We start from the raw sequence: 26747 nt of genomic DNA, 5'->3' as shown, positions 1-26747 counted from the left end.
TTGTGTCACCTCTCTGTACCTCAGTTTTCACATCTGGAAAATGGGGCAGTCACAGTGCCTACCTCCCAGCGTGTGGTGAGGACTAAATGAGTCAGTGTCTATAAAGTGCTACAACAGGGCCCAGCCTTCTGTAACTGCTGTGCAAGTGTTCCTCTTCTTTCTGTCACACAGGCAGGAGGCGGGGGGGGGGGGGGGGGGGATCTGTGTGGCCTTCCAGATAGAAGTGACCAGCTCATAACCCTGTGGGAGGAAAGTCCACAAGAGCAGTGGTCCCCAACCGTTTTGGTACAGAGGGACCAGTTTCATGGAAGATAGTTTTTCCATGGACTCAGGTGGGGGGAGATGGTATGGGGATGAATCAGATACTTTATATTTATTATGCCCTTTATTCCAATTATTACATTAGCTCCACCACAGGTCATCAGGTTATTAGATCCCGGAGGTTGGGGACCCCTACATGAGCTCATCATCAGAGCATCATGGTGGAAAGAAAGCGCTAGCGCCCACTAGTGGAGGAACCAGGTGCGTGCGTGCATGATGTGCTGGGTCACTCAGCTGTCTGACTCTTTGTGACTCCATGGACTATACAGCCCGCCAGGCTCCTCCGTCCATGGGATTTTCCAGGCAAGAATCCTGGAGTGGGTTGCCATTTCCTTCTCCAGGGAACCTTCCCGACCCAGGGATCGAACCCACATCTCCTGGTGGATTCTTTACCACTAGTGCCACCTGGGAAACCAGAGGAACCAGGTGAAGATGATGGAAAAGAGAGTCCGTAGGTAAGATCCAGCCTACCACAGGGACATTCCCTGCCCTTCTTTGCCCTGGTAGAGCCCAGAGGCCATCCAGCCTCTGCCCCTTGGCGGCTCAACTATGTGGCCAAACGTCTCAAAGTGAAGGCATTCTCGGGGCAATTTCACATCTGTTGGTGTGAATAATGCAGGTCAGTTGGCCTCCCTGCCCCACCCTCAAAGACTCCAGAGCTTCAAGGGCAGAGGATGGGTCTGGCTGGGCTCATTCTCCTATCCACTGTCCTGGGATCTGCAGGAGATGAACCGACCTTCACCGAATACAGGCTGCTTTGGAAGTAGCCTTTCTAGCAAGTGTGAAGCATGTTAATGAACCACGATCTCAGCACACTAGCAGGGAGAGGGAGCCCCCAGACAGGCCGTGAGTGCTACAGGGATGCTCCAGGTTGGCCAGGTGTGGCAAATCAGGGAAGCCCAAATCCCATCCAGATGTGAAGAGGGGCGGGGGGGGGGGGGGGTTGGGCGGGCGGCGATGAGCCAGAGAGGCCAGGGAAGGCCAGCTGTGGAGGGGCTGAGGGCCACAACCAAGACAGTGTCTCCCCACTTCCTATTTACATCCTCCTTGACTCGGATAAGCCAAGCAACTGCCTGAGCCGTAGATGCCTCATCTATAAAATGGGGGCTCCTCCAGCAGTTGGAGGGCTGGGTGGCAATGAAGCCGGGCACTCAGCACAGCACCTGGCAAGTAGCAGGGCCAGGCAGGCTCCTTCTCTTTGCAGCGGGACCAAAGATCCAGAAAGGAGCCATGAGGAGCAAGGCTGCTGAGGCAGGAGGTTGGTAACTTGAGGAGTGATGCCTGGTTTTATCTGCAGCTGGAAACCCCTGAGAGATGTAAAGATCAGGGGCAGCCCCAAAGCCTCCCAACCCAGGCCTCAAACACCATCCAAAAGGAGCATACTGGGAAGCCAGCTGGGAGGCTCCTGGCTCTCCACGTGGCTTCTCCTTTCACCTAGAAGGAAGTTCCTTGTCCTGCAACCTCAAATCCTAAACCACAAGCCTCGGAACAGACCAGGAAGGGAAGAAGGGGCAGCGATTCATCCCAGCTTCATTCCCTGAGACTGCATCCACCTAACTTCCCTGCTCCCCGGCCATCCTGGTACTGGTTGGTTCAATTCTACAACACGGGGTGAACACCCCTAGGCGGCCAGGAGGCGCTGATAGGGTCCACAGAGATGATTGGGGATCAGAGCTCTTGATGTCAACAGGGCAGACGTGCCCCTCAAGTAACTGTGCACACTCCCCAAACACCAGAGGGCTCAGCCATGGGCTGGGAAATCTTCAAGGGGAGATGTCTGACTGGACTTGGCAGCACCACACAGACTCCAGCATCAGAAAAACCCACATTTAGGGACTTCCTGGTGGTCCTGTGGTTAAGACTGAGCTTCCAGTGCTGGGGGCGCAGGTTCGATCCCTGGTCAGGGAACTAAGATCCCACATGCCAGCATGGGCGAAAAATAAGAAAAAGAGAAAGACCCAAGTTTAAATACATCTTTGGCTCCTCTGGCTGGTCTTGGGCAAATATGTCACCTCTCTGATCTTCCATTTCCTCAGCAGTAAAAATGATGATCATTGCATCTACCACCGAGGGCTGTTGTGTTAGTTGCTCAGTCGTGTCCAGCTCTTGGTGACCCCCATGGACTGTACCCCTCCAGGCTCCTCTGTCCATGGAATTCTCCAGGCAAGAAGAGTGGAGTGGGTTGCCATTCCCTTCTCCAAGGGCTCATCCTGACCCGGGGATCTGAACCTGGATCTCTCACATTGCAGGCAGATTATTTACCATCTGGACCACCAGGGAAGCCCACATAGGGCTGTGGTGAGCCTTACGCGAGACAACCCATGTAAAAGGCCCAGGGTAAGTAGTTGTGGGGAAGAAAGGGTATTGGGGGAGGGGGAGGGATGAGAAGGACGACAATGGTGATCATCTCAAATATCCCCTACCCATCTTTAAACTGTCCTGCCCTGTGGAGAGTGAAGCCCTCAATTCAGCAGCTAGTGCAATCCTAACACGTACAGACCTTACAAAGCGCTCCACCTGGCACCATCTTATGGGAGCTTCCTGACAGCTGTGTGAGGTCAAGAGAAAGGAAATTCTCAGTATCTTCACCTTATAGATGAGCCAACTGGAGCTCAGAGAGGTTGAGTGACAACCCTTAGGTCACACAGCTAGAAAGTGGTGGCACTGAAAGAACACCCAGATATTCTCTCTGCCTTGTGACCCCTTTGCAGTGTGCCTCCCGAGAAGGGAGTCCGAGGAGTCCATGGTTTGCAGGGCGCATGCTTTTCTGTAAGACCAGGGTCCTGGCGGAGAAACACTTAACCCGCTTGTCACTGAGAGCGAGCCCCGCCCCTCCCTCCCAGGGTGAAAGCAGGCCCTCTGCTGAAGCCACCAGAGGGCGCTCTGCTCAGCCCGGGTTCGGGGAAAGGAATGCTCTGCAGGGCGTTGGGCTTCACTTTTGACACCTCACTGGGCTGCACACTGGGGCACGTCTAAGGCACGAAGCACAGTGAGGCTGCAGCGGTGAGCTGGGGAGCGAGGAGCATGTGTCCCGCCGACACCAGAGACCCAGCTTCATCTGGGCTCCTGCACCTGCGAGGACAGAGCCAACCCCAGAAAGGAGACTGCAAAAGCAGAGTCAGTCGTTGTCCCACAAACATTCATTAGACTGGGTCCTTACCCCTCTTAAGGCTGGTGAGGAGAGTCTTGTGGGCCGCCATCACCAAGAACTGAGTACCCACAGCGCACCAGGCCCAGCTCTACAGGCCTCACTGGGGCTATCTCAGTCTGTCCTCTCAACAACCCTTCAGGTATTTAGTCCTATTTAGACATGAGGATGTGGAGAAGGCAATGGCACCCCACTCCAGTACTCTTGCCTGGAAAATCCCATAGACAGAGGAGCCTGGTGGGCCGCAGTCCATGGGGTTGCTAAGAGTCGGACACGACTGAGCGACTTCACTTTCACTTTTCACTTCCACGCATTGGAGAAGGAAATGGCAACCCACTCCAGTGTTCTTGCTTGGAGAATCCCAGGGACGGGGGAGCCTGGTGGGCTGCCGTCTATGGGGTCGCACAGAGTCGGACATGACTGAAGTGACTTAGCAGTAGCAACAGCAGCACACATGAGGAAACTGAGGGTCAGAGGGGTTATGATACTGGTCTAAGGTCCCACTGCTAGAGAGCAGCACATGTTCATCTATCAAAAGCTCATGGCCCTGCCATTCTCTGAGCTGCTGGGAGAGTCTGACCATAGGGTTGGTTTTATGAGCCAAACCAACGGGGCTACAGGTGCCCAGACATTTGGCTAAATGTTATTCTGGGTATGTCTGTAAGGGTGTTTCTGTGTGAGATTAATGCTTGAAACAGTTGACTGAGCAAAGCAGTTTGCCCTCCCCAATGTGGATGGGCCTCACCCAATCAGTTGAAGGTCCAGATGGGCCTCAGCTAATCAGTTGAAGGTTGGGATAGCCCAAAAGGGTGACATAAGGGAAGAATTGATGCTTTTGAACTGTGGTGTTGGAGAAGACTCTTGAGAGTCCCTTGGACTGCAAGGGAGATCCAGCCAGTGCATCCTAAAGGAGATCAGTCCTGGGTGTTCACTGGAAGGACTAATGATGAAGCTGAAACTCCAGTACTTTGGCCACCTCATGGGAAGAGTTGACTCATTGGAAAAGACCCTGATGCTGGGAGGGATTGGGGGCAGGAGAAGGGGACAACAAAGGATGAGATGGCTGGATGGCATCACCGACTCGATGGACATGAGTTTGAGTGAACTCCAGGAGCTGGTGATGGACAGGGAGGCCTGGTGTGCTGCGATTCATGGGGTTGCAAAGAGTCGGACACAACTGAGCGACTGAACTAAACTGAACTGAAGGGAGAATTCACTTCAAGGTGGCTCAGTGGGAAAGAATCCGCCTGCCAATGCAGGAGATGCAGGTTGGATCCCTGGGTGGGGAAGATCTCTGGAGAGGAAATGGCAACCCACTCCTCTTGCCTGGAAAATTCCATGGACAGAGGAGTCTGGTGGGCTACAGTCCATGGGTTCGCAAAGAGTCGGACATGATTGAGTGACTGGGCATGCATGCACAAGGGAGAATTCACTCTCTGCCTGTCTTCGAGCTGGGACATAGGTCTTCTCCTGCCTTTGGACTCAATACGGACTAGAACTTCCACCATCAACTCTCCTGGACTTGGACTGTAACTAACTATTCCATCAGTTCACCTGGGCCTCCAGCTTACTGGCTGCAGAACTTGGAACTTCTCAGCTTCCATGATCTTAGTGAGCCAGTTCCTTTTAATACATCAATTCTTCTTCCTCTGTATCCTAAAGGTTCTGTTTCTCTGGAGAACTCTAATGCAATGACTTGTTCCTTGGGCTTCCAGGAACAAGTCGGCTACATATTTGGCTGTGGAATGCCCGGCTGCGAAAGGCCATATCTCTGAATGTCTAGAACAATCATCTGATTTGGTCCAAAAATCCCCTTGTTCCCAACGCCCCAACAGGAAGCCTGGCAGGGAGGGGACCTGCCTGGCCAAATGAGCAGAGCCAAGTAGCAGAAACCTTGGCTTTCTTTTTCTTTCCTTCTTCTTTTTTTTATAATGCTGAAACAGTTCCTAAGTACTCAGGAAGAAGTATGTGAACTCTCCAGCACCCCATTATAAACAGCAATAGTTTCTGTGTCCACTAGATGGGGCCAGTGGCACAGCAGAAAGGGCAGAAAGGCAACTCAGGAGAGAAGGTAGGCAGGCAGGGGGGTGCATGGGGCTGGAATCTTCAGTTGGGATCTTCAAGTTGGATTAATGCTTCCCAACCCTATCTTGTATCATTTCTAGCCAATGGCGCAGAAGTTAATCCTGGGGTTTCCAAGCCCTTTGGTCAGTTTTCACTGTAGCATTTCTTGGATTTTAGTCCTCAAACCTAGTTCTTCTCTTGTGAGTCACCAAGCAAAATGGGCAGTATTGTAGTAAAGGAAGTCCTTGCCCCAAAGCCCCAGGGCTCCAGGCGGGGGCATCTTCCTGTTATGCCTGGGATCTGTTTCACTAGAGAAAGCACCTGAGTACCTTTCACCAGGGCATCTAAAAGTTGATGGACAAGCATTCCTGCAAGGTAGTCATGTGACAAGGAAAGGAGACAAGACAGGAAGTAAGGAGGAAGGCAAAGAGGGGAAAGGAAACGGCTTTTCTCTCCAGCAAGCAGTTCTAATCTGGCCACACGTTCTCAGCTCTCAGCCAGCATTCCTGGTGCTGGGTTGAGTCCTGCAGTGAGTCTTTCTGTGTCTGCTCACAGCGGCAATGACGGACACTCCCCAGGATGTCTCTAAGCCCTGATGTGGTCAGAGACCTAAAGGCAGTGTCGGAAAGCAGTTTTCACCTTGCCTCCCCTGCTTGGAGTCAGTTCAGGTCCCAGAGCACCCTCTCCTCCATTAGTAGCAAATCCTGCCCTGCAGGTCCACGATGGCTGTCTCTCACCTGCCACCCTTCCCTAGGACCACAGGACAGCACCCCAGAATGCTGGTTGTGGGGGGGCCTGAGCCTGACCAATACCCTTGCCCATCATCTCCTCCTCCCACCTGCCCCCCCTCATCCCTTTCCAAACTTGTACTGCCTGGCAGCTGATAAGCTCTGCCTAGGCCTCTGTTGCCATGGCAACAATGTGGCTTCCCCCAAGTGGGAAGCTGGTTGCCAAGGCCCTTGTTGCCAAAGGCTATAACAGCCACCCTGGTGTGCAAAGAGGGGGTGAGAGCTCTCCGCAGGGGTGGAGGGTGGCCGAGGAGGTTGGGAGGAAGGGAAGCAGGGGTTTCTCAAGAAATGGTAGAGTCCAGGCAGCCTTCCGGCTGGGGCGAGCAGCACTGGGCCCTGAAGGAGAGAAACAAGTATCTCCCAGCATCTCAGCAACTGCTCCTCAAGGGTATTAGAGGGAAGAAAGGGGACTCCCTACAAAACACAGCCAGACAGGGCCCTTACCAAGTAGGACCGAGCAATCCAAGCCCCCCCCTCCACCGGGTAGAAGAAGAAATGGTTTTGATTCTTCCCAATTTCAGAAGAACAGCCCCCAGTAACCCCTCTGTCTCACTTCTCTTGTGTATCAGACACGTGGCACAAGCTGGGTCCAGACAAAGCCGGTCCCTGTGGCCAGGAACAGCATTAACTACCAGGATTGCAAACCTCCACACATCTTATCCCCGGGCCTGTCTCAGAGCCCATCCTCAGTACTGCTCCTGAAACGCTTCTCTTTGGAGCAGAGCTCTCACCAGTGGACAAGAGGAGAGGAGGACACCATGAGGGCTCATTCCCTTCCAGAGTCAGCAGAGGAGGGCTGGACGGGGCCGGGGTCCTCAGGGAATGCTACAGAGGCTGCTCACCGCCCCCCACCCATGGCCGGCACCCAGGCCAGCCTTGGTTTGCTGAGCCAGCATCTGTGCCCTTTACAGCCTTTAGGCCACATATGGAGCCAGTGCCCGGCCCGGGGCCCAGAGAGGAGAGCCTGTTCCCTCCACGAGGCCCCATCCTGCTAGAGAGGAGCTGAGAGAGAAGGCTGAAAGAGGTGAGGGGCCCAGGAGGCAGGGGGAAGCAGATGGCTGGTAGAGAGGCAGGGACAGGTACCGGGTGGCACAGAGAGCAGCAGGTGGTGGCTGGAGGCGAGGGCTGATCGGGGAGGGCTAGTCTGAGAGTCCAGGGCCAGAATGAGACCCAAGGGCACCAAGAATGGCCAGGCCCCAGTTTCCCAAGTCCAGCACCCCAGGAGCACCCCAAGCAGAGCCTGGCCCATGGCACCATGCCTGCCTACCCCTCCTCCTCCCCACAAAACACCCTCTTCCCCAACCTGGAAGGAAAAGCAGGGATACCTACCCCAGGTGCCAGCCCCTCGGGTGGGGTGGGGGAGATGCTGTCCCCGCCGCCCTGGCTCCGGGCGCTGAGCTGCGGCGACATGGTGGGCGACTCGTCGATGTACGGCATGGTCTCCGAGCCCTCAGGGGGCCCCTTCTGCTCCTCATTCCCCTCTGCGTCGTAGTCGTCTGCCCCGTAGCTGAAGTCTGAGACAAGGAACAAGAAAGGCCACTGAGAGTCCTCCACCAGAGCTGCCAGGGACTGGTAGCGCAGTGGGCGGCGGCGGCGGCCCCCGGCTGCCATGGCCCTAGCCCCACCATCCACGCCCGGCCCGGGCAGGGCTGCGCGGCCCGGGGCGCCAGCAGGCACCCGGCGCTGCGGTTCAGGGGCCGCGGGGAGTCCAGGGGGGGCGGCTCCGCGGTTGCCACCCGCTTAATAACATGTCAGTCGCGTACTTCGAGCTGCTGTTTCCTTTGCCTCCTGCCTAATTCCAAGTCTAAAAATTAGCAGTGGGAGCAGGAGGCAGGACGCTTCCAACTCTCCTCTCTGAGTCACCATTTTGCTTTTTATAGGGAGCAGGGAGGTGGGGGCGGGCCGAGCGATGTCACTTCCTGCGCCCCTCCTCCTTGGGTACCATTTGTACACGGAGCCCCATCCCTGGCTGGTGGGGAGCAGGGCTGGGTTCGGGGGGTGGGGGCTGAGGAAGGGCCCCCGAGGGAGCCCTGGCCCCTCTGAACAAGGCTCCGCGCAGGTCGGAGCCCAAGGCTGGCAGAACGTGGGCGAGAAGGCCGCCCGGGCCTGGCAGGGACCTGGTGGAACAGCAGAGTCCTCAAAAGCCGGCACTTATTTCTGTAATTTCCACGGAGGCTTCCTTCGGAGAAGGAGGGCAAAGAAGGCCGTAGGGAAGTCAAGCTGCCGTTAACCCTGCTGGAGCTGCCAGCACCACTTGGAGGCCAGGGCCCCCGCATAGACACCCCCTCCCTGGACAGCAGGCCGGGTCCGTGGGGCAGCCAGGACAGGACAGCACCTGAGAAAGGCCTCCATCTGACTCCATCGGTGGCGAGGTCTCTCCTGCAGCGGCCTGAGGGACCCTCCTCCACCCCCACCCCTCGTGGGGTCTGTCCCATCACCCGATCGGACATCACTTCCTCCAGGGTGCCCTCCCTGGTGTCCCAGCTCAGAACTCCTACAGCGTGTGGCCTTCTAGCGCCCCTGGTGATCCTGCCCATTTGTCCCTGAACCCCTGGGGTGGGGACTGGGTGTCAGCCCTCGCTGAGGGCCCAGCACCCACGGCCGACGCGAAGCAGGGCCTTGGAAACGTGCAGAGAGTGAATGGGCAGAGGAATGCACTGTGCCGCTCGGGTCCAAGGCTGGAGCCAAGTTCTCAGTGGGGGCCCTGGCTCCTCCGCTGTCAAAACACGCCGGCCCCCGGGGCAGCCGGCAGCCTGAGAATGGTGTCAACAGGTCACCAGGGCACCCGCCACGGCCACACTCAATCCAATCTGGCCCTTTGGCAGCTGAGGCCGCCCCCCCGCCCCCCACGGCCTCACTGCACCTGTTCCTGCTGACTTCCTCTCCTGTGCCGACGGCCCACTAAGCTGTCAGGGCTGTGAGCTACTATTTTTTTTCCCAGGACAGGCATGCACATGAAGAACCACAGGACCTAGCGACCCAGCCGCTGGGATATGTGTGCCCTGCACTCGGGAAATGGGACCCACTGATGGGGGCACACAGGAATTCTCCTGTTTTCAGGGGCCGAGAGGGAGGAAGAAAAGCCACAGTATTCAGCCTGCCCGAGTCTGGCACTGTGAAGGGGCCTGGCTGTTTGGTGAGATGCACTCACTCTGGAGAAGCACAAGGGAATGAAACGCCACATTAACCCTCCATCTGTCCTCCAGGAGGCTCCAGGCTGCCCTATTAGTGCCTGGAGTCAAGGTCAGGGGTGTGAGCCATGGTGAACCCTGCTCTGGCCAACAGTTCAGACTCCAGCAGGCTGCACTGATTCTCCTCTACACTGACCAATTCCCAGGGGTCACAGGACCAGCGCCTTCACTCTCAGGACATTTCCCCAGGGCAAGGGCAGAGGGGCCACAGGGAGGGTGGTGAGGCTGGACTCTACTGCACAGTCTGGAACTGCCTGGGTCATAACAGGGTGGGAAGTTTGCTGCCAGCTTCCCCGATGTGTGCCCAATTCATCCTTATCAGAGTGGGAGCCATGGACCACAGCTCAGCCCAGACACGTCGGTGAAGCTGCTCTCACTACCACCAGTTCACAGACGGAGTCTCTGAGTCTCAGAGAGCTTTGCACAGAAAGGATCTCAACCCAAGTCTGTCTGTCTCCAAATGCCATCTTTCCCCTTCTGAATCTCATTACTTTCTAGAGGAATCTCTTTCCATCAGTACAAGGATTGGAGAAGAAGCCCTGCTTGTCAGGGGAGGCTGACCAAATAGGCAAGGGAAGAGTGCCAGCCACAGCAGCGGGGATACCCAGGGGTGGAAGAGAATGCCCATAGAGCTCTCTGCAAATTCCCCATGGATACTGCCTCTTTCATTTCACACTCCAGGAGACCCCAATAGCCCAAGAAGCCAGCCAGAGACCCTGGAAACTCCTACCAGAAAAGACAGACCTACAGAAAAGATAGAGACACCACCCCTTCAAGAAGGAAGGAGCCCTAGGAACTTGGAGGATGTAAATCTGCCAAGCACAGCCTTCAATCTGCGTAGGTCCCCAGACAGGAAGGCTGAGTGGACATGGCTAGGCCACCAGGTGTCAAAAGAAGGAGAAGGGGATTTCCCTAATGGTCCAGTGGCTAAGACTCTGCACTCCCAATGCAGGGGGCCCAAGTTCCATCCCTGGTCAGGGAACTAGATCCCACATGCTACAACTAAGAGCTCTCACGCCACAACTAAAGATCCTGCAAGCTGCAATGAAGATCAAAGATCCCGCGTGCCGCCACTAAGATCCAGTGCAAAATAAATAAATACTATAAAAAAGAGAGAGAAGGTAGAAGAGGCTTCTGACAGCCAATATCCATTTCCCCTCCTAGTGTCAGAAATCTCATTATCTTGGAGTGGCAGTGTGCTCAGTGGCTGCTCTTCCTAGCGGTACAGAGTATGTGATGAAGTTCTGGCCAATGAGTGTTAAGTGGATATGTGTAGAACTTCGAGGAAAGTTTCTGAGATTGCTTCACCTAGAATGTATGTTTCCCCCGTCCCCATGCTTCCTCCTTCTGTTACCAGTTTGGAAGGCAGATAGGATGGCTGGAGCTCCAGCAGCCATACTGAACCATGAGGTGACCCTCAGGATAGAAGCCAGTGCTGAATACAGCTGAGCACAAAGCTAGGAGCCTGGGCCAGTGATGGCACAGCGAGCCAACATACCACCCCAGGGCTGTCTATCTCTGGACTTCTTCTAATGAGAGAAGAAAAATGCCTGTTATTTAAGTCACTGTTACTTAGTTTTTATGTTATATGTAGTCAAACCTAATTATAACTGATCCAGATGGTTTTCCTTGACATTCTATCTGGGTGCTTTTCCTACTGCCTTCACTGTTCCTTCTAGTATCCTTGGTAGAATCCTATCTCTCTGTCCATCCCTTAAAAAAATTCTTTTTTTTTTGGCCACACCTTTGGCTTGTGGGATCTCTGTTCCCCAACCAAAGATTGAATCCATGCCCCCTGCAGTGGAAGTGCTGAATCCTAAACACTGGACCACCAGGGAATTCCCCCAAACTGTTATTCCTACACATCTTTACAGGCTTCCCTGATGGCTCAGTAGTAAAGAATCTGCCTGCCAATGCAGGAGATGTGGGTTTGATCCCTGGGTTGGGAAGATCCTCTGGAGAAGGAGGTGGCAACCCACTTCAGCATTTTTGACTGGGAAATCCCATGGACAGAGGAGCCTGGCAGGCAACAGTCCATGGGGTCCCAAAGAGTCAGACACGACTTAGTGACTAAACTACACATCTTTATAATAGAATACTGCTCAGCAATAAAAGGGACAAGCTACTGAGACACAAAGAAATGACTCTTCACAGGCATTATGCTAAGTGAAAGAAGCCAGATACAAAGGAACACATCTTGTATGGCTCCACTTACATGAAGTTCTAGAACAGACAAAACTAATTTATGCTTGAAAAAAAAGAAAAAAGAGAAAATAGCAGTTGCTTGTAGGGGTCAGGTGGGGACAGGATTTGGCTGGAAGGAGCACAGGGAATTTTCTAAGGAGATGGAAATGTATCTTGACAGGGATATGCGGGTACACAGTGATGCATTCATCGACTTCATCAAATAGTACACTTAAGATTTGTGCATTTCACTAAATGTTGAACTCTAGTGATTGATTTGCATGTTAATGTATCGAAGAAAACAAGATGCATTGATGATGTTCAAGAGGGAATGGATAGATGTGTGATAAAGCAAGTGGAGAAAAATGATAATTATCGACTCCAGATGGTGGGTCCATGGGTGTTCACTATAAGATACTTTAAACTTTTATGTAGGCTTGAAATTTTTCACAAGAAAATGAGGGGGAGAAATTGGTGTTCTCCAAGCTTCTGTCACTTCTTTTACTCCCCTCTCCCAAATTTTATTTATATTCCAGGGAGAGGTCTGGGCTACAGACCCATCTCTTTGATCGTTTCCTCTACATCTCCACCCCCAGGAAATTCAAACCCAACCTTTCCCTGAAGTTAATGTGCTAGATTACTCAAGTTGGAAACCAAGGAGTCATTCCAGATTCCTCCCTCTTCCTGTTCATATCCTACACCCTGAGATATCCCCACTCCCCATCGTTTTTCCCATCCCCATCAACTCTTACAAGGACAATACCAACACTCTTTCCCCGAGAGTGCCAGACTACAGATCTGATGATTCAAAATTCAACATTTCCCCATTCACTTCAAGGGCCAAGCCAAACTCCTCAGCAAAAAGCCTTTCATGGTCATCATCTGCCTCTTCCTTTACAGAGTCATATTCTGCTGTTCTGTAATATCAGACATTTTCTAGGTATGTCCCTGCAAGCCCCTAGAGATATATATATATATCCAAATCCTAACCTTGGCACTCATAAATGTGACCTTATTTAGGAAAAAGTTCTTTGTAGATGTAATTAAGTTAAGGATCTCTAGAAGAGATGATCTTAGACTAACTGCGTGCATGCGTGGTAAGTTGCTTCAGTCTTGTCTGACTCTTTGCGACCCTATGGAATGTAGCCCACCAGGCTCCTCTGTCCATGGGATTCTCCAGGCAAGAACACTGGAGTGGGTTGCCATGCTGTCCTCCAGGGGACCTTCCCGACCCAGGGATCGAACCCGTGTCTCCTGCATTGCAGGTGGATTCTTCACCGCTGAGCCACCGGGGAAGCCCTCTGGACTCAGATGGACCTGAATCAGATGACGTGTCCTTGTAGGTAAAGCAGGGAGAAGACACAGACACACAGAAGAAGGCCATGTGCAAATGGAAGCAGAGATTGGAGTTATGCAGCCAGAAGTCAGGGGACGCCTGGAGCCACCAGTTGGAAGAGGCAAGCAAGGATTCTCCCCAGCTTAGTGCCTTGGCAGGGAGCGTGGCCCAGCCAACACCTTGATTTTGGACTCTGGCCTCCAGGCTCTGAGCAATTAAATTTCTGTTGTTTTTAAGTCACCAAGTTTATGCTAATTTTTTCTACTGGCAGCCCTATGTCATTAACACAGGGACCTAACGTGCTCGTTGTTTCCTACCTCTGAACCTTTGCCCGTGCTGCTCCTACACCTAGAACCCCCTCTTCACCCCTTGTCCGCCTGGCAAAGTCCTATTTAGCCTTCAAATACAGCTCAGTATGAACCCTTCTCCTATGAAACTCCTTGTCTCCTTCATATAGGAAGTGCTTTTGCAATCCAATGAGAAAAACTCAACTTGCTAAATGAGTTAGAGAAATGAACAGAAAATTAAAAGAACTGTAAGTGCCCAGTGTGTAATATGTGTGTGTATATATATATAAAATGTTAAATGTAACCTCAGTTGTAACCAAAGAAAATGCAAACTTCTATACTTTGCAATTTTCCTATCAAATCAGCAAGGAAAATACCCAAACTTGTACGGAAACAGGCATTCTTAGAATTTCTTGGAGGATATGTACAACTGGCACAACTTTTCAGGAGCCAGTTTGGTATCAAAAGCTTTAATAGTTGGTATAGTTTTTGTTTATTTTTTTCTGCACTGGATCTTTGTTGCAGTGCATGAGATTCTCCAGTTGTACAGGATGGGCTTACTTGAGGTGTGTAAGTAAGGGCTTACTTGAGGTAAGGGGCTTAGTTGCCCCACGGCATGTGGGATCTTAGTTCTCCAACCAGGAACTGAACCCAAGTCAGTCCTGCACTGGAAGATGGATTCCTAACCACTGGACCGCCCCGGAAAGTCCTGGTACAGATTTTTTGTTTGTTTGTTTTGATTACAGAAAAAAATTTGATTGCAACCAATACTTTCTTAAAGCAACAACATTGGTTTACAGGAGTTTAAGATAAAAGTACCACAGATGAACCTTGAAATCAGAAAGATTAACAGGATAAAACCTACATCTGACATGTTTAGCTCTATTCCCTCTTTCAGGTCTCTGGATTGTTGATATAAATTCTTCACAGGATGGGGGAGTGAAGTATATTACTGGCTAGAGTGATTATTTGACTTTGACTAGTTGCTGTGTTGATTCTCTCTGCTGCTGCTGCTGCTAAGTCGCTTCAGTTGTGTCCGACTCTGTGCGACCCCATAGACGGCAGCTCACCAGGCTCCCCCGTCCCTGGGATTCTCCAGGCAAGAACACTGGAGTGGATTGCCATTTCCTTCTCCAACGCATGAAAGTGAAAAGTGAAAGTGAAGCCGCTCAGTCGTGTCCGACTCTTAGCGACCCCATGGACTGCAGCCTACCAGGCCCCTCCGTCCATGGGATTTTCCAGGCAAGAGTACTGGAGTGGGGTGCCATTGCCTTCTCCAATGGTACAGATTTTAACCCAGCATAATCTAAGACTGTGTACTAAGAAATTAGTTGTAAATGTGCATAAAATAAAGTTATAAGATTATTAATCACAGGGCTGTTTATGATTGTGACATTAAAAACAAGCTGAATAATTATAGGGAATTATTGAGTAAATTATGGTATTTCATCAAGATGAACTACTACGTAGTCATTAAAAATTATATGGATGATTTACATCAGCTTATTAAGTAAAAAAAGAAATTAACAATAGTATGTACAGAATGTTGTTGTTCAGTCGCTCAGTCGTGTCTGACTCTTTGCGACCCCATGGACTGCAGCACACCAGGCTTCCCTGTCCTTCACCATCTCCCGGAGTTTGCTCAAACTCATGTCCTTTGAGTCGATGATGTCACCCAGCCATCTCATCCTCTGTGGCCCGCTTCTCCTCCTGCCCTCTATCTTTCCCAGCATCGGGGTCTCTTCCAATGAGTTGGCTCTTCACATCAGATGGCCAAAGTATTTGGAAAAAAAAAAAGTTTGTATGCTTATATCTGTATGTTGCCTAAAAGGCAACAACACAAAACAATTATAAAGCATTCAGATTCTAAGGATTTGGGAGAAATCATTAATAATTCATAGTCTCTGTTCTCTAGGCTACTAGCAGACACTGCTTGTCTTCTACTCGGTATCTAGCTTCTCTTCTTCCCTCATGCTGGTTTTCTATGAAGTGACAATGAACCCAGTCCCAGGCGAAATATCCACTTTCTCTGCCTCTCTTACAACCAGGAATGGCCACTTGACATAGTTCTGGTCAATGAGATGCTAGTGAAGGCCTCTGGCAAAGCATTTGCTTTAACAATTAAAAAGGGACTTTTCACCTTCAACTCAGATGTGATGAGTTCCAGTGGCCATACTGCTGCTATGAGGAAATAATCAAGAAAGAACACAGACATTTCCCTGATGCTACTGAGCCACTTTCACTTTCACTGAGCTAGGAGCCACACTAGAAACAGCCTACCTCATTTCTTGCTAAACAGGAACTATAAGCCCCTATATATTGGATTTCCTGCCAATTAAAACGAACACAGTCTTAAGTGAAATCCTTACAGCCCAGTAGAGGAAGACAGTCCAGTAAGCACAAAAACCTCCTAGATGCTATGACAGAAGCACCTCACAGGCAAGGCAGAGAGGTGGGAGGAAGAAACAGGATGGATGAGGGAGTGGCTGGATGGGCTTGGGTGATACTCCAAGGAAGGTAGTTTATCACTGTGGCGAAGAACAAGAACCCTGGGTTCACACAGGTGCGGCTCCAATCCGGGCTCCATCACTTCCTAACTGCTCTGTGCTCAGAGGCAGCCACTTACAAATGGAAATTGGTTGCTGTGAAAGAGGATGACGTAGAGATGGAGCGCACAGGGCTACTTTGAGGATTAAGCTGGATAACGCAGGCAAAGCACTTAGCACATAGTAAGCACCCAATAAAGCTTAGCTGCTATTATTAATATAATTAATTGAATAAAGATGTGTGGGTGCTTGCCAGGCAGATGGGGGACAGGAGCAGAGTTCTAGGCAACGAGAAGAGGCTTGGCAAAGGCACAAAGTGTGAAACAGCAGGGCCCCTTAGGGGGACTATAAATAGCCTGGCCTGGCTGGAAAACTGAGTGAGCAGAGGGCAGTGAGGGGCAGATAGCGCTGGAGAAGTGGGCACAGACCAGCACACCAAGGGCCTTGTGAGCTAAGCGTCAGGCAGGACCACTGGGGAGAGTTGATTTGAACCATTATCCACAGTGGGGTCTCACCAGCCACATTGTTGCCGAGCATCGCTAACTTTAGATAATGCTTCCTGGTGCGTATGTTCCTGTCGAGTTACAATGCAGGCAGCATCCTGTGACCTCCAGATTGCCTAAGAATCACCCAGATTGGGACCACATGTGATCACAGAGTTACCTATTTCAGGCCTGTGATGGAGCCTCTGCCAGATGCCAGGATATGAACCAACCAGTGTCAGACCATCTCAGACACGCTCCTTTTGGGTAATGTGAAGAGGTGGCCAGAGGCAGTAGGTTCAAACCCAAATGACCAGCCCTCACTTCTACCACCTCCAGCTCTAGTGGGCACAAGGGGGAGGAAGGGGCACCCAGATGGCTGGAGGCACACAGGTGTCAAGCTATTTACAACCTTTTCCTGAGAATGTCCAGTGACCGATGGACATCGCCAAGAATCTATCCTGGTATCCCGACCCCCATAAGAGATGCTGAGGACAGTTTGAGGGATCTTTCCCATCTCCTCTTGGACACTCTAAGAATCTGTGGGTACAGGATAAAGATGAGCTCCAGGTGTGGAATGGTCCTTCCCTACCAGCAGGGGAGGGACAAAGGCTGATAAACTCATTTTCTGCCTTAGAACTGACAATGGGAGTGGGGGTGGGGAAACCTTTGGAGACAGCAGAGGGAGGCTCAGGCCTGACCATGCTTCCCACTAACACAGCATCAAACATCTTCAGAGAGCATCAAAAGTCTCTGTATGTAGAGACTTTCCTGGTGGGCCAGTGGCTAAGACTCTGTGCTCCCAAAGCAGGGGGCCCAGGTTCAATCCCTGGTCAGGGAACTAGATCCCATATGCTGCAATTAAGAGTTTGAATGCTGCAACTAAAGATCTCGAGTGCTGCAGCAACAAAGATCGAAGATCCCATGTGCCGGACTCATACCTGGTGCAGCCAAAAATAAGTCTCCATATGCCACTCGCTGTGTCAGGTGGTAACAGAGCCAGGGGCACAGACCATCCCCGCTTCCCGACCTCACAGGGTGGTTCTAGCATCACTGCCATCCGTGCCTTGTCAAGCCCTGGGCTGTGCACGCACCTCTTTTCACCTTCAGAGCAACTCTGTGATAGACGAATCTTACAAACAATATGCTGAGCAAAAGAATCCAGACACAAAGGAACACACACCGCATGATTCTATTCCTATGAAGTTCAGCAGCAGGAAAACAAACTGACGGTGATGAAAGTTCACAGGAGAGGCTACCTGTGGGCGGGCCGAGGAAGGCAGTGGGTATTGACTGGGAAGGGGTATGAGGGAACATTCCAGGTTACTGGAAACATTCTACAACTTGATTTGGGTGGGTACATGAGTAGAGGTATGTAACAGTTCATATTAAACTGTATGCTTAACATTGGGCTTCCCTCGTGGCTCAGCAGTAAAGAATCCACCTTCAATGCAGGAGACGCAGGTTCTATCCCTGGGTCGGGAAGATCCCCTGGAGTAGGGCATGCAACCCACTCCATTATTCTTGCCAGGATAATCCCATGGACAGAGGAGTCTGGCAGGCTACAGTCTATGGGGTCACAAGAGTCAGACACGACCTAGCAACTAAACCACCACCACATACTTAACATTGGTGCACTTTAAAAAGATTTTTAAGGGACTTTCCTGGTGGTCCAGTGGTTAAGATGCTGAGCTCCCGATGGAGGGGGCCCAGGTTCCCCGAATGCCACAACAAAGAGTCTGCATACTGCAATTAAGACCTGGCATAACTGAATAAATTAAAAAAAAATTTTTTTTAATTAAAAAAAAAAACAAATTAAGCAGTACCATTATGATTCTCATTTATAATCAAGGAAGTGAAAGCATAGGGGGCTAATTCGGTTGCCCACAGTTTAAAAGGCTGTTAAATGGAGAACCAGTCTAAATACTAGTGGTGTGACTCTAGGACCTGTGCTTCAACCATTATAATAGGTACGACCTGTACAAATAGGAAGGGGAAAAAAAAACCCACCACCTGGGCAGGTTGCTCTCAGGGCCCTTGAGGGGAAGAGGCAACCTGTGGCAAAGCCTGAGGGAGAGGGCCAGTTGTCGAAGGGTCTGGGGGCGCCTTGAAGAACTGAGAGAAGAGGGGAAGGAAGAGGCCGTTCCCTGAGGGGACAGAGCTTCAAAGACGGGGCAGGACCACGCCCTTCTGCTCGGGGAACTGATGAACAGGCTGGTGAAGCTGAAGCCGAGGTCCTGGAATCCCTCCTCCTGCACCACTAGAGTCCTTCCAATTTGCCATTCCTGTCACTGTTGTTAAGTTGCTAAGTCGTGTCCGACTCCCAAAGACTGTAGCCCGTCAGGCTCCTCTGTCCATGGGATTCTCCAGGCAAGAATACTGGAGTGGCTTGTCATTTCCTCCTCCAGGGGTTCTTCTCGACCCAGGGATCAAGCCCGCATCTCCCGCATTGCAGGCAGATTCTTTGCCGCTGAGCCACCAGGGAAGCCCATTCCTGTCACTAGCTCCCAGCAAATGGTTCTGCCCCCTTCTCAGACCTCCCCTGGATGCCGGGCAGTGGATTCAGGCCGGTGCTGATTCAGGCCGGTGCTGACGCTGCTGTGAAACCATGAGCAGGTGGTTTCCCGATGTTAACCCCTCCCCCAGGAGGTACGCAGAGCTGCCGCGCGTGGGCACTCAGTCACTTTGGTCATGGCCAATCTTGTGACACTATGGACTAGAGCCTGCCAGGCTCCTCTGTCCATGGGACTTTCCTGGACAGAGGAGTGGGTTGCCATGCCCCCCTTCCAAGGGATCATTTCCCCCCAAATCCTTAAACTCCCCCCACCTTCCCAGCAAACCAGGACACCCCCGACAAGTGGGGTCGGTTCTGAGGCTGACGACCCTCATGGTGGCCCTCATCTCCTTCACACAGCTGAGGGGTACACAGGGCTATGAACCTTGCCCTCCCCTCCCCCCACAATCTGGTGGAAACCAAGACAGTCAAGGCAGACTCGGAGTCTGGAACTGAGCAGCCATAGAACCCGGAAAACTGCTCTGCGGATCATCAGCTAGTCGGCTCTGGCCTCCCTCTGAGCTTCTTTGAAACAAGAATAAGTGTCATGTCTCAGGCTGGCTGTGGGACATTAAACGTCATGGGGGTGAAAGAACTTGGACAGCATCTGGGCAGAGCAATCCTCAGTAGAGGTCAGCTGAAGGCACCGGAGAGCGGGCTGGACACCTTCAGGGCCCTGTGACCCCAGATATCCCATTGGGAGTCCCCTCAGAGGTGGCATGGCACCAAGGTGAGGCCTTTTGAGACCAGCATCTTTCCCACAGGTCAAGTCGCCTCATTCTCAGCACCTCCTGCTCCACAATTGATGGAAGAGGGAGCTGGGAGCCAAGACAGGACAGTGGTCAAGGGCCTGGGCTTTGAGTCAGACTCAGGTTCCAATCCCAGTATTGTCACTTAAAAGCCATGTGACCTTGGGCAAGCTACTTGACTTTCCAGAGCCTCAGTTTCTTCATCTGTGAAATAGGGATAACAGACAATGCCTATACCTCATGAGGTTTTTGCTGGGTCCCCATGAAAAAGTAGGGCTTCCCAGGTGGCACTAGTGGTAAAGAACCTGCCTGCCAATGCAGGAGAAACAAGAGACACTGGTTCTATCCCTGGTTCAGGAAGATCCCTGGAGGAGGGCATGGCGACCCACTCCAGTATTCTTGCCTGGAGAATCCCATGGAGCTAGGAGCCTGGTGGGCTACAGTCCATAGCGGTGCAAAGAGCTGGACACAACTAAAGCAACCCAGCATGTAGCATGAAAAAATAAGGGGCTTCCCTGGTGGCTCAGTGGTAAAGGATCTGCATGCAATGCAGGAGACGTGGGTTTGATCCCTGGGTCAGGAAGATCCCCTGGAGAAGGAAAGGGTAACCCACTCCAGTATTCTTGCCTGGGAAATCCCATGGACACAGGAGTCTGGTGGCCCATGGGGGTGAAAAAGAGTCAGACACCACTTAGCAACTAAACAACAACATGAAAAAATAAATGCAAAGCAAGGCACCTGGTTCACGACAGGTGCTAAATTAAAAAGTAACTATTATCCTCACTACCCCAGTCTTCTTGCTGAGCAATAAGGGCCCTTCGGGATCTCCTAGTCCTTGAAAAATAAACAAACAAACAAAAAGCAAATCGGAGCATTGAAAACATACAAATGGGCTAGGCTCCAGCAGGCTTTGCTTCATCAGTAGACCCAACTGTTCATTGGTCAGCCTGCACTCAGTAGGCTTAGCATCAAGCAAGGCGTCACAGGCCACGGGAGTATTTAAAATTTGAACTTGGGAATTTCCTGGTGGTCCAGTGGTTAGGACTCGGCGCTTTCAGTACCGTGGTGCAGGTTCGATCTGTGCTCAGGAAATTAAGATTCTGCAAGCTGCCCAGTGCAGCCAAAATTAAAAATATATATAAAAAATAAATAAAATAAAATTTGAACTTCAAGACACCAGCTCCAACCTTTTCTACACATTGGAATTCCCTGGGAAGTCTGGTGTCTGGCTCCCAAGCCAGAGATCCATATTAAATTGGTGAGGGGTGGCCAGGGCAGCAGGGCTGTTAAAAGCTCCCCGGGTGATTCTAATGTATTATAAGGTTGAGAATCACCAGTTTCAGATGAGGACCCCGAGGTCACAGCCCCTAAAGTCAAATGAAACTCGATGCCAAAACAGCCCCAGGAAGCCATCAGCCAGGCTGTCTGACAAGCACAGGAGAGGTGACTTGTAAGAGGCAAGGTTTGACTTAAGCCCTGAAGGACTGGAAGGATTGCTGGTGAAGAGGCGAAGGAGGTGCACAGACAGGGCTTTACTCTGGGCGAGCACAGGGGGCAGCCCCTGACACATTCACACGGCGGGGTTGGGGGGCTCAGCCTCGGCCTGCAGCAGCTGCCTGGACCGCAGGATGGTCTCCTCCTCACCCACAGGCCTCCAGGCAGGCCTGGTGCAGGGGTACTAGCCACGCGAAGGACCAACAGGAAGACAGAGCAGAGGCGCCCCGACAGCTGGTTCCCGGAGGTGCGGGCCGCTCAGCCCGAGCGCTCGGTTCTGGCTCCGCCCCCGCTGCTGAGAACAGGCTCAGACCCCCCGCGGGGGTGAGGCTCGGCCTCTCTGGTTGCCATGGTGACGCGATCCTCTCCTCCACCTCCCGGCTCCCCCGGGGAAGGAGGCAGAGACCGTGGCCGCCTGGAGAAGCCAGGACTCCAAGGCCTGAAACAAAGGAGTCCTAGATTTGGGGGCAACCGTAGCAAGGGCCGAAGAGGCAGGCGAGGGATAGGGAACCCGCCAAAACCGGCCCTGGGCAGAAAAAGGAGAGCGGCTTCACAGTGTCCAGGCTCAGAGAGACAAATGAGAAATGCTATTATCTGCACCATGTTTAACAGTACATATCAAGCCCACAGCCAGGATCTCATTTCATTCTCAAAACCCAGGGATGTTGTCAGAGTAGATATTACTCGCCCATTTTACACAGGGGAAGACTGAGGCTCAAAGAGGTTCTGGGTCTCATCCACAGCCACCTGGCTAAGAAACAACTGAACCACACCATCAAGCCTGCTCTTTGGACCAAGTCTATTGCTTTTTGTACTTGACCTAATTCCCCACTCAGGTAGAGGGGCCTAAAATTCCTAATTATTCTGTAGGAAATGCAGTTATATGTCCATCAAAACATATAGGAATAATGGTGCAGAACGACTAGATGACCTCACCACAGTGGAGAAAAACCTACTTCATGTATAAATGGGCAGCAGTCGTTCAACAAACAGCTCCTAAATTATGTACCAGACACAGTGACAGGAACAGACCCCAAGCAGGACTCAGTATCCCCAGCTGTGCTACCATCAGCCAGTCAATGGGATATAATGAGTGGACACTGGGGCCAGAAGTCAGATCTGGGTTCTGGTCCCAGCCCCACACAGCCCCTCCTTCCTCACTGTAAAATGGGGATGACACGGCTGCCCTGCCCAATCCACAGGGCTGCCCTGAAGATCAGGGAGGGATAGCAAACAAGGAAAGTATTCACAAACAGTACATTAGCCAATCAGACCCAAAAAAGAAGAAAAAAAATTCTTCTACGAAGAAAGTCAAGTTCATATTCATTTGGTCTTTGGTATATACTCCTCCTGAGATGGTAAAAGAATCTGCCTACAATGGGGGAACCAAGGTTCAATCCCTAGGTGGGGAAGATCCCCTAGAGGAGGGCATGGCAACCCACTCCAGTATTATTCGGAGAATCCCGTGGCGGGCTACAGTCCCTGGGGTCGCAGAGTCGGACACAACTGAGAGACTAAGCACAGCACAGCACATACTCCGGCTTACCCACTAGGTGGCAGAAGTCTGGAAGACAAGGATGGCCGTCTTCTATTCACTTCATTTTATTCATGGCACTCAGGACAGCATTCACACACAGTGGATCCTGGATAACTGTCATCCGGCTGATACACTCCCTTAAAAATCCTCTAATCTCATCCCATAATAGCCAATTCAATTACTTAGGGTCTGAGGCCAGGAGGTCACTGATAAATCCTATAGGAATTCTAACCTTTGATAGAGTTAACAGCTTTCCCTTGCCTCCTGCTTCCCCTCTGAACTGTCATGAATTGATAACAAGTAATGATCCTGGACTGATTTGATTTATTAAGGCTCTGCTCCTCCTCCTCCTCTCTCCCGGCTTGCTGGTAGGAAATGCGACTGGCCCCCCCAGGGGGAGAAGAAGCAGCCAGGAGGCGACGCAGGAGGAAGAATCAAAGGACCATTATGACAATGACCTTCGGATCCAAGTCCACTTATCACCAGCCTGGGCTGGCCTCCTCAGGGCCCCTCTCCCATATATGGTTTCATGAGTCCTTGGGGGTATTTATGAAAAATTAAATGACTCTCAATCTAATGCTGAGAAGAAGGCAGGGCCAGTTCAGAGGACAAATATCTAATACAAGGTCCAGAGAGGTTGGTAAGACGTTTAAAGAGGCCTTCACACATTGGTGGCAGCCAGGATCAGAATCTCTGCCCCTACCTTTGACATCATCCCTTCAATCCCAGAGCCTGGCAAATCCAGGCTCCCGCCTCTCTCTGCAGAATCAGCCAAGACATTCCCAACCTGCACACACCTGTACACCCTCACCCGGACATCCTCAGACACCCTGTACCTCTGTGCATCGCTGCCCGGCTCGCTGGCATTCAGTCCAGTGTGCTGGTGCTCCACACAGAGTCTCCCTAGACCCTAAAAAAAATCTCTATGATTGTCCAGGGTCATAAGAAGCTACCTCAAAACTCACTTCCTTCTCTCTTCCCTTCAGAGGACCAGGGGTTTCGCCTGCTCCTGCTTCCTTTTGTCACCCACCGAGGGGAGATGAGGGGAACTCCCCAAATCAATGGCTGCTTCCTGAAACACCAAAGTCATCTTTCCTCTGGGTGGTGCAAAGCCAGGTGAGGGCTAGGCTGGGGAAGGGCAATGGGGTTCCCCCAGCCAGCTCGTTTCTGCTCTTTGCCCACATGCATACACACACACACACACACATACACAGACACGCCCACCTCCTTCAGGCCCTGACACCTCTGCCTCCCCCTGCTCTGATGAGCCCCTGTACACAATTCTCCTTCTCCTTCTTCCCCTGCGGCGGTGACCTTGGAGGCCGAGGGTTCCAGATGCTATAGCCTCCGTCAGGCTGGGTCCCTGAGTAACCCTGTGGAGCAGACCCTGCCGTCCTTGCCGTGGACCAGCGTGAGCAAGCAGCAGACCTTGCCTGTGCTCAGTCACGGGGATTTCAGAACCACGCTGGTTCCCTGGTATCACCAGCCTGCCCTCCAGCCCCTCCATGGGAGGTCAGTCAGCCACCCCAGTCTCAGAAAGGTTCCATGTCCCCTACCCAGCGCCTGACACTCCCTTCCTCCCAGGACCACCCATGCCAGGCTCACGGTGCGCCCCTGCTGCTCTTCTCCTGTTCCGAGAGAGAACCAGGGACACAGCACCCTCTTCCAAAGGCAAAGGGGAAGGAAATCCGGAATGTCCTCAAGCAGCAGGCTGAGGCCAGGAGTGCTGACGTCTTAGTTTTGGTAGAAATAGACACCAGGGCGCCAAGCTTGGTGAACCACCCACTCTCCCGGGGCAGAGTCCGAGGGCCCATCCCTGGCCAAACCCCAAGGATGGCCTATTGCTGATGTCTGAAGCAAGCCCCATGTAGACAGGGAACACCCATGTTCACTGCAGCACTATGCACAACCATCAAAAGGTGGAAGCAACTCAAGCGTCCACTGATGGATGAATGGATAAACCAATTGTGGCATATATACACTGTGGAATATTACTCAGCCTTGAAAACGAAGGAAATTCCAGCATGTGCTACAATGTGGATGAAACTCGAGGACATCACGCTAAGTGAAATAAGCAGTCACAAGAAGACGGTAGGATTCCACTTATAATGATGTTCTCAGTCAAATTCAAAGACAGGAAGCAGAATGATGGTTGCCAGGGGCTACGGGAGGGGGAAGAAGGGGCAGTTAGTGTTCAATGGGTGCAGCCTTTCAGTTCTGCAAGATGAAAAGAGTTCTGGTCATGGATGGTGGTGATGGTTGTGCAACCATGTCCTTAATGCCACTGAACTGCATACCTGAAAATGATTATGATGGTAAATTTGATATGTGTTTTACTGCAACTTTAAAACTAGAATAAAACATAACTTAAAAAAAAAAAAAAGCACATAGCCAGACTTCCCTGGTGGACCAGTGGCTAAAATTCTGTACTCCCAATGCAGGGGGCACAGGTTTGATCTCTAGTCAGGGAAATAGATCCCATATGCCACAGCTAAGACTCAGAGCAGTCAAATAAATAAACATTGTTTTAAAAAAAAGAAAGAAAAAAAAAGAGCACAGAGGGAAGAAGCAACAGCAGAGAAACTCTTTCATGGGAATTAGCAGAGGGCTTCCCTGGTAGCTCAGCTGGTAAAGAATCTACCTACAATGCTGGAGACCCCAGTTTGATTCCTGGGTTGGGAAGGTCCCATAGCGAAAGGATAGGCTACCCACTCCAATATTCTTGGGCTTCCCTGGTAGATCAGACAGTAAAGAATCTGCCTGCAATGGAGGAGACCTGGGTTCGATCCCTGGGATGGGAAGATGCCCTGGAGGAGGGCATGGCTACCCACTCCAGTGTTCTTGCCTGGAGAATCCCATGGGCAGAGGAGCCTGGTGGGCTGCAGCCCATGGGGTCGCAAGGAGTCGGACATGACTGAGCGACTAAGCAGAGCACAGCACAAGGGGACTAAACTAGACCCGGAGCCCATCAGCTTCCAAAGAGGGCTTTTGAGCCATCTTCTGAGTTACAAAGCCACGTTCCATCTTCATAGCTTGTTTCAACTATGCTGCCAACTTCCTGGCACAAGACAAGCCTGGCTCTGCTCTAGGCAGGGGCTGCCAGGCATTTGTCAGCTCCAATTTCAATACTCCTTCCCCCACCAGGCGGCACCCAGGCGCCCACTACAGGTTCCACCTGCCAATGCCAGTGGCAGTGTCCCAGGGAGCATGCAGAACCCCAGGGGTCACAGCCAGATATGATACTTGCCCCAGGTCACCCCTGGCTCTACCCCTACTCCTCTGCCACCCCCAAGTCCTCCACTCACATCCACACAGCTCCTTCCTCCCACCTGGAAGCAAGAGATGCCTGACCTCACACAGGAAGGCAGCCTCCTCTGAGATTCGAGCTCAGGACCAGACATGGCCCAGAGGCTGGCCAGGGACAGAGATTAGGAGGGGCAAGTGGTGGCAAGGAAAAAGACATGTTTCATCTTGGCCCTCATAACAAGGGTGGCTTTAGACCACAGGTCAGACAAGATAGGAGAGAGAAAAGCAGCGAGCCTCCAGGGCTGGTGGGACCCACCCTACCCCTGGAGCTACCTGTGTGCAGGCAGATGTTGGGTGAGGCCAGAGCAGTAGGGGCTGTTAATTACCTCAGCTCCCCGGAGAGTTCCTGGAAACGTCCCTTCCGTGCCTGAGCATCTGAGCAAGGGGGAGAGCGGGGGAGGGGGCACAGCTCCCACAAAAACTGGCTGATGTCAGAGGCCACATTTCACCCACAGGACCTGTGGGCAGGCAGTGTGCACAGCCCAGTCTCTCGGGACAATAAAAACAAGATTCTGAGTTGGAGGCAGAAAAGGGTTACAAGATCCGGAGGCTTGCCTTGGGAGCCATGAAACGGCACAGCTGTGTCCTGTGCTTTCCTAGCACTTGCTCTGGAACCCGGCTGTGTGTGCATGCTAAGTTGCTTCAGTCATGTCCCACTCTTTCTGACCCTATGGACTGTAGCCCACCAGGCTCTTCTGTCCATGGAATTCTCCAGGCAAGAATACTGGAGTGGGCTGCCATGCCTTCCTCCAGGGCATCT

At 51.9% G+C, this 26747-nt stretch overlaps 1 protein-coding gene across 3 annotated transcripts in view; it reads right to left on the bottom strand.

The window, feature by feature from the left end:
• ABR (ABR activator of RhoGEF and GTPase) overlaps positions 1-26747 on the bottom strand; it is a 188498-nt gene that overhangs the window by 92284 nt on the left and 69467 nt on the right. For all 3 annotated transcript variants that reach the window (XM_005220104.5, XM_005220106.4, NM_001046204.2), the window contains 1 exon segment: positions 7651-7835. In XM_005220104.5, coding sequence (XP_005220161.3) covers positions 7651-7835 — 185 coding nt within the window.

The sequence above is a fragment of the Bos taurus genome, chromosome 19 (genome assembly GCF_002263795.3).
Source record: "Bos taurus isolate L1 Dominette 01449 registration number 42190680 breed Hereford chromosome 19, ARS-UCD2.0, whole genome shotgun sequence".
Taxonomy (NCBI): Eukaryota; Metazoa; Chordata; class Mammalia; order Artiodactyla; family Bovidae; genus Bos; species Bos taurus.
The sequence above is the reverse complement of the archived record's forward strand: the minus strand, read 5'-3'. Positions and strand labels throughout refer to the sequence as shown.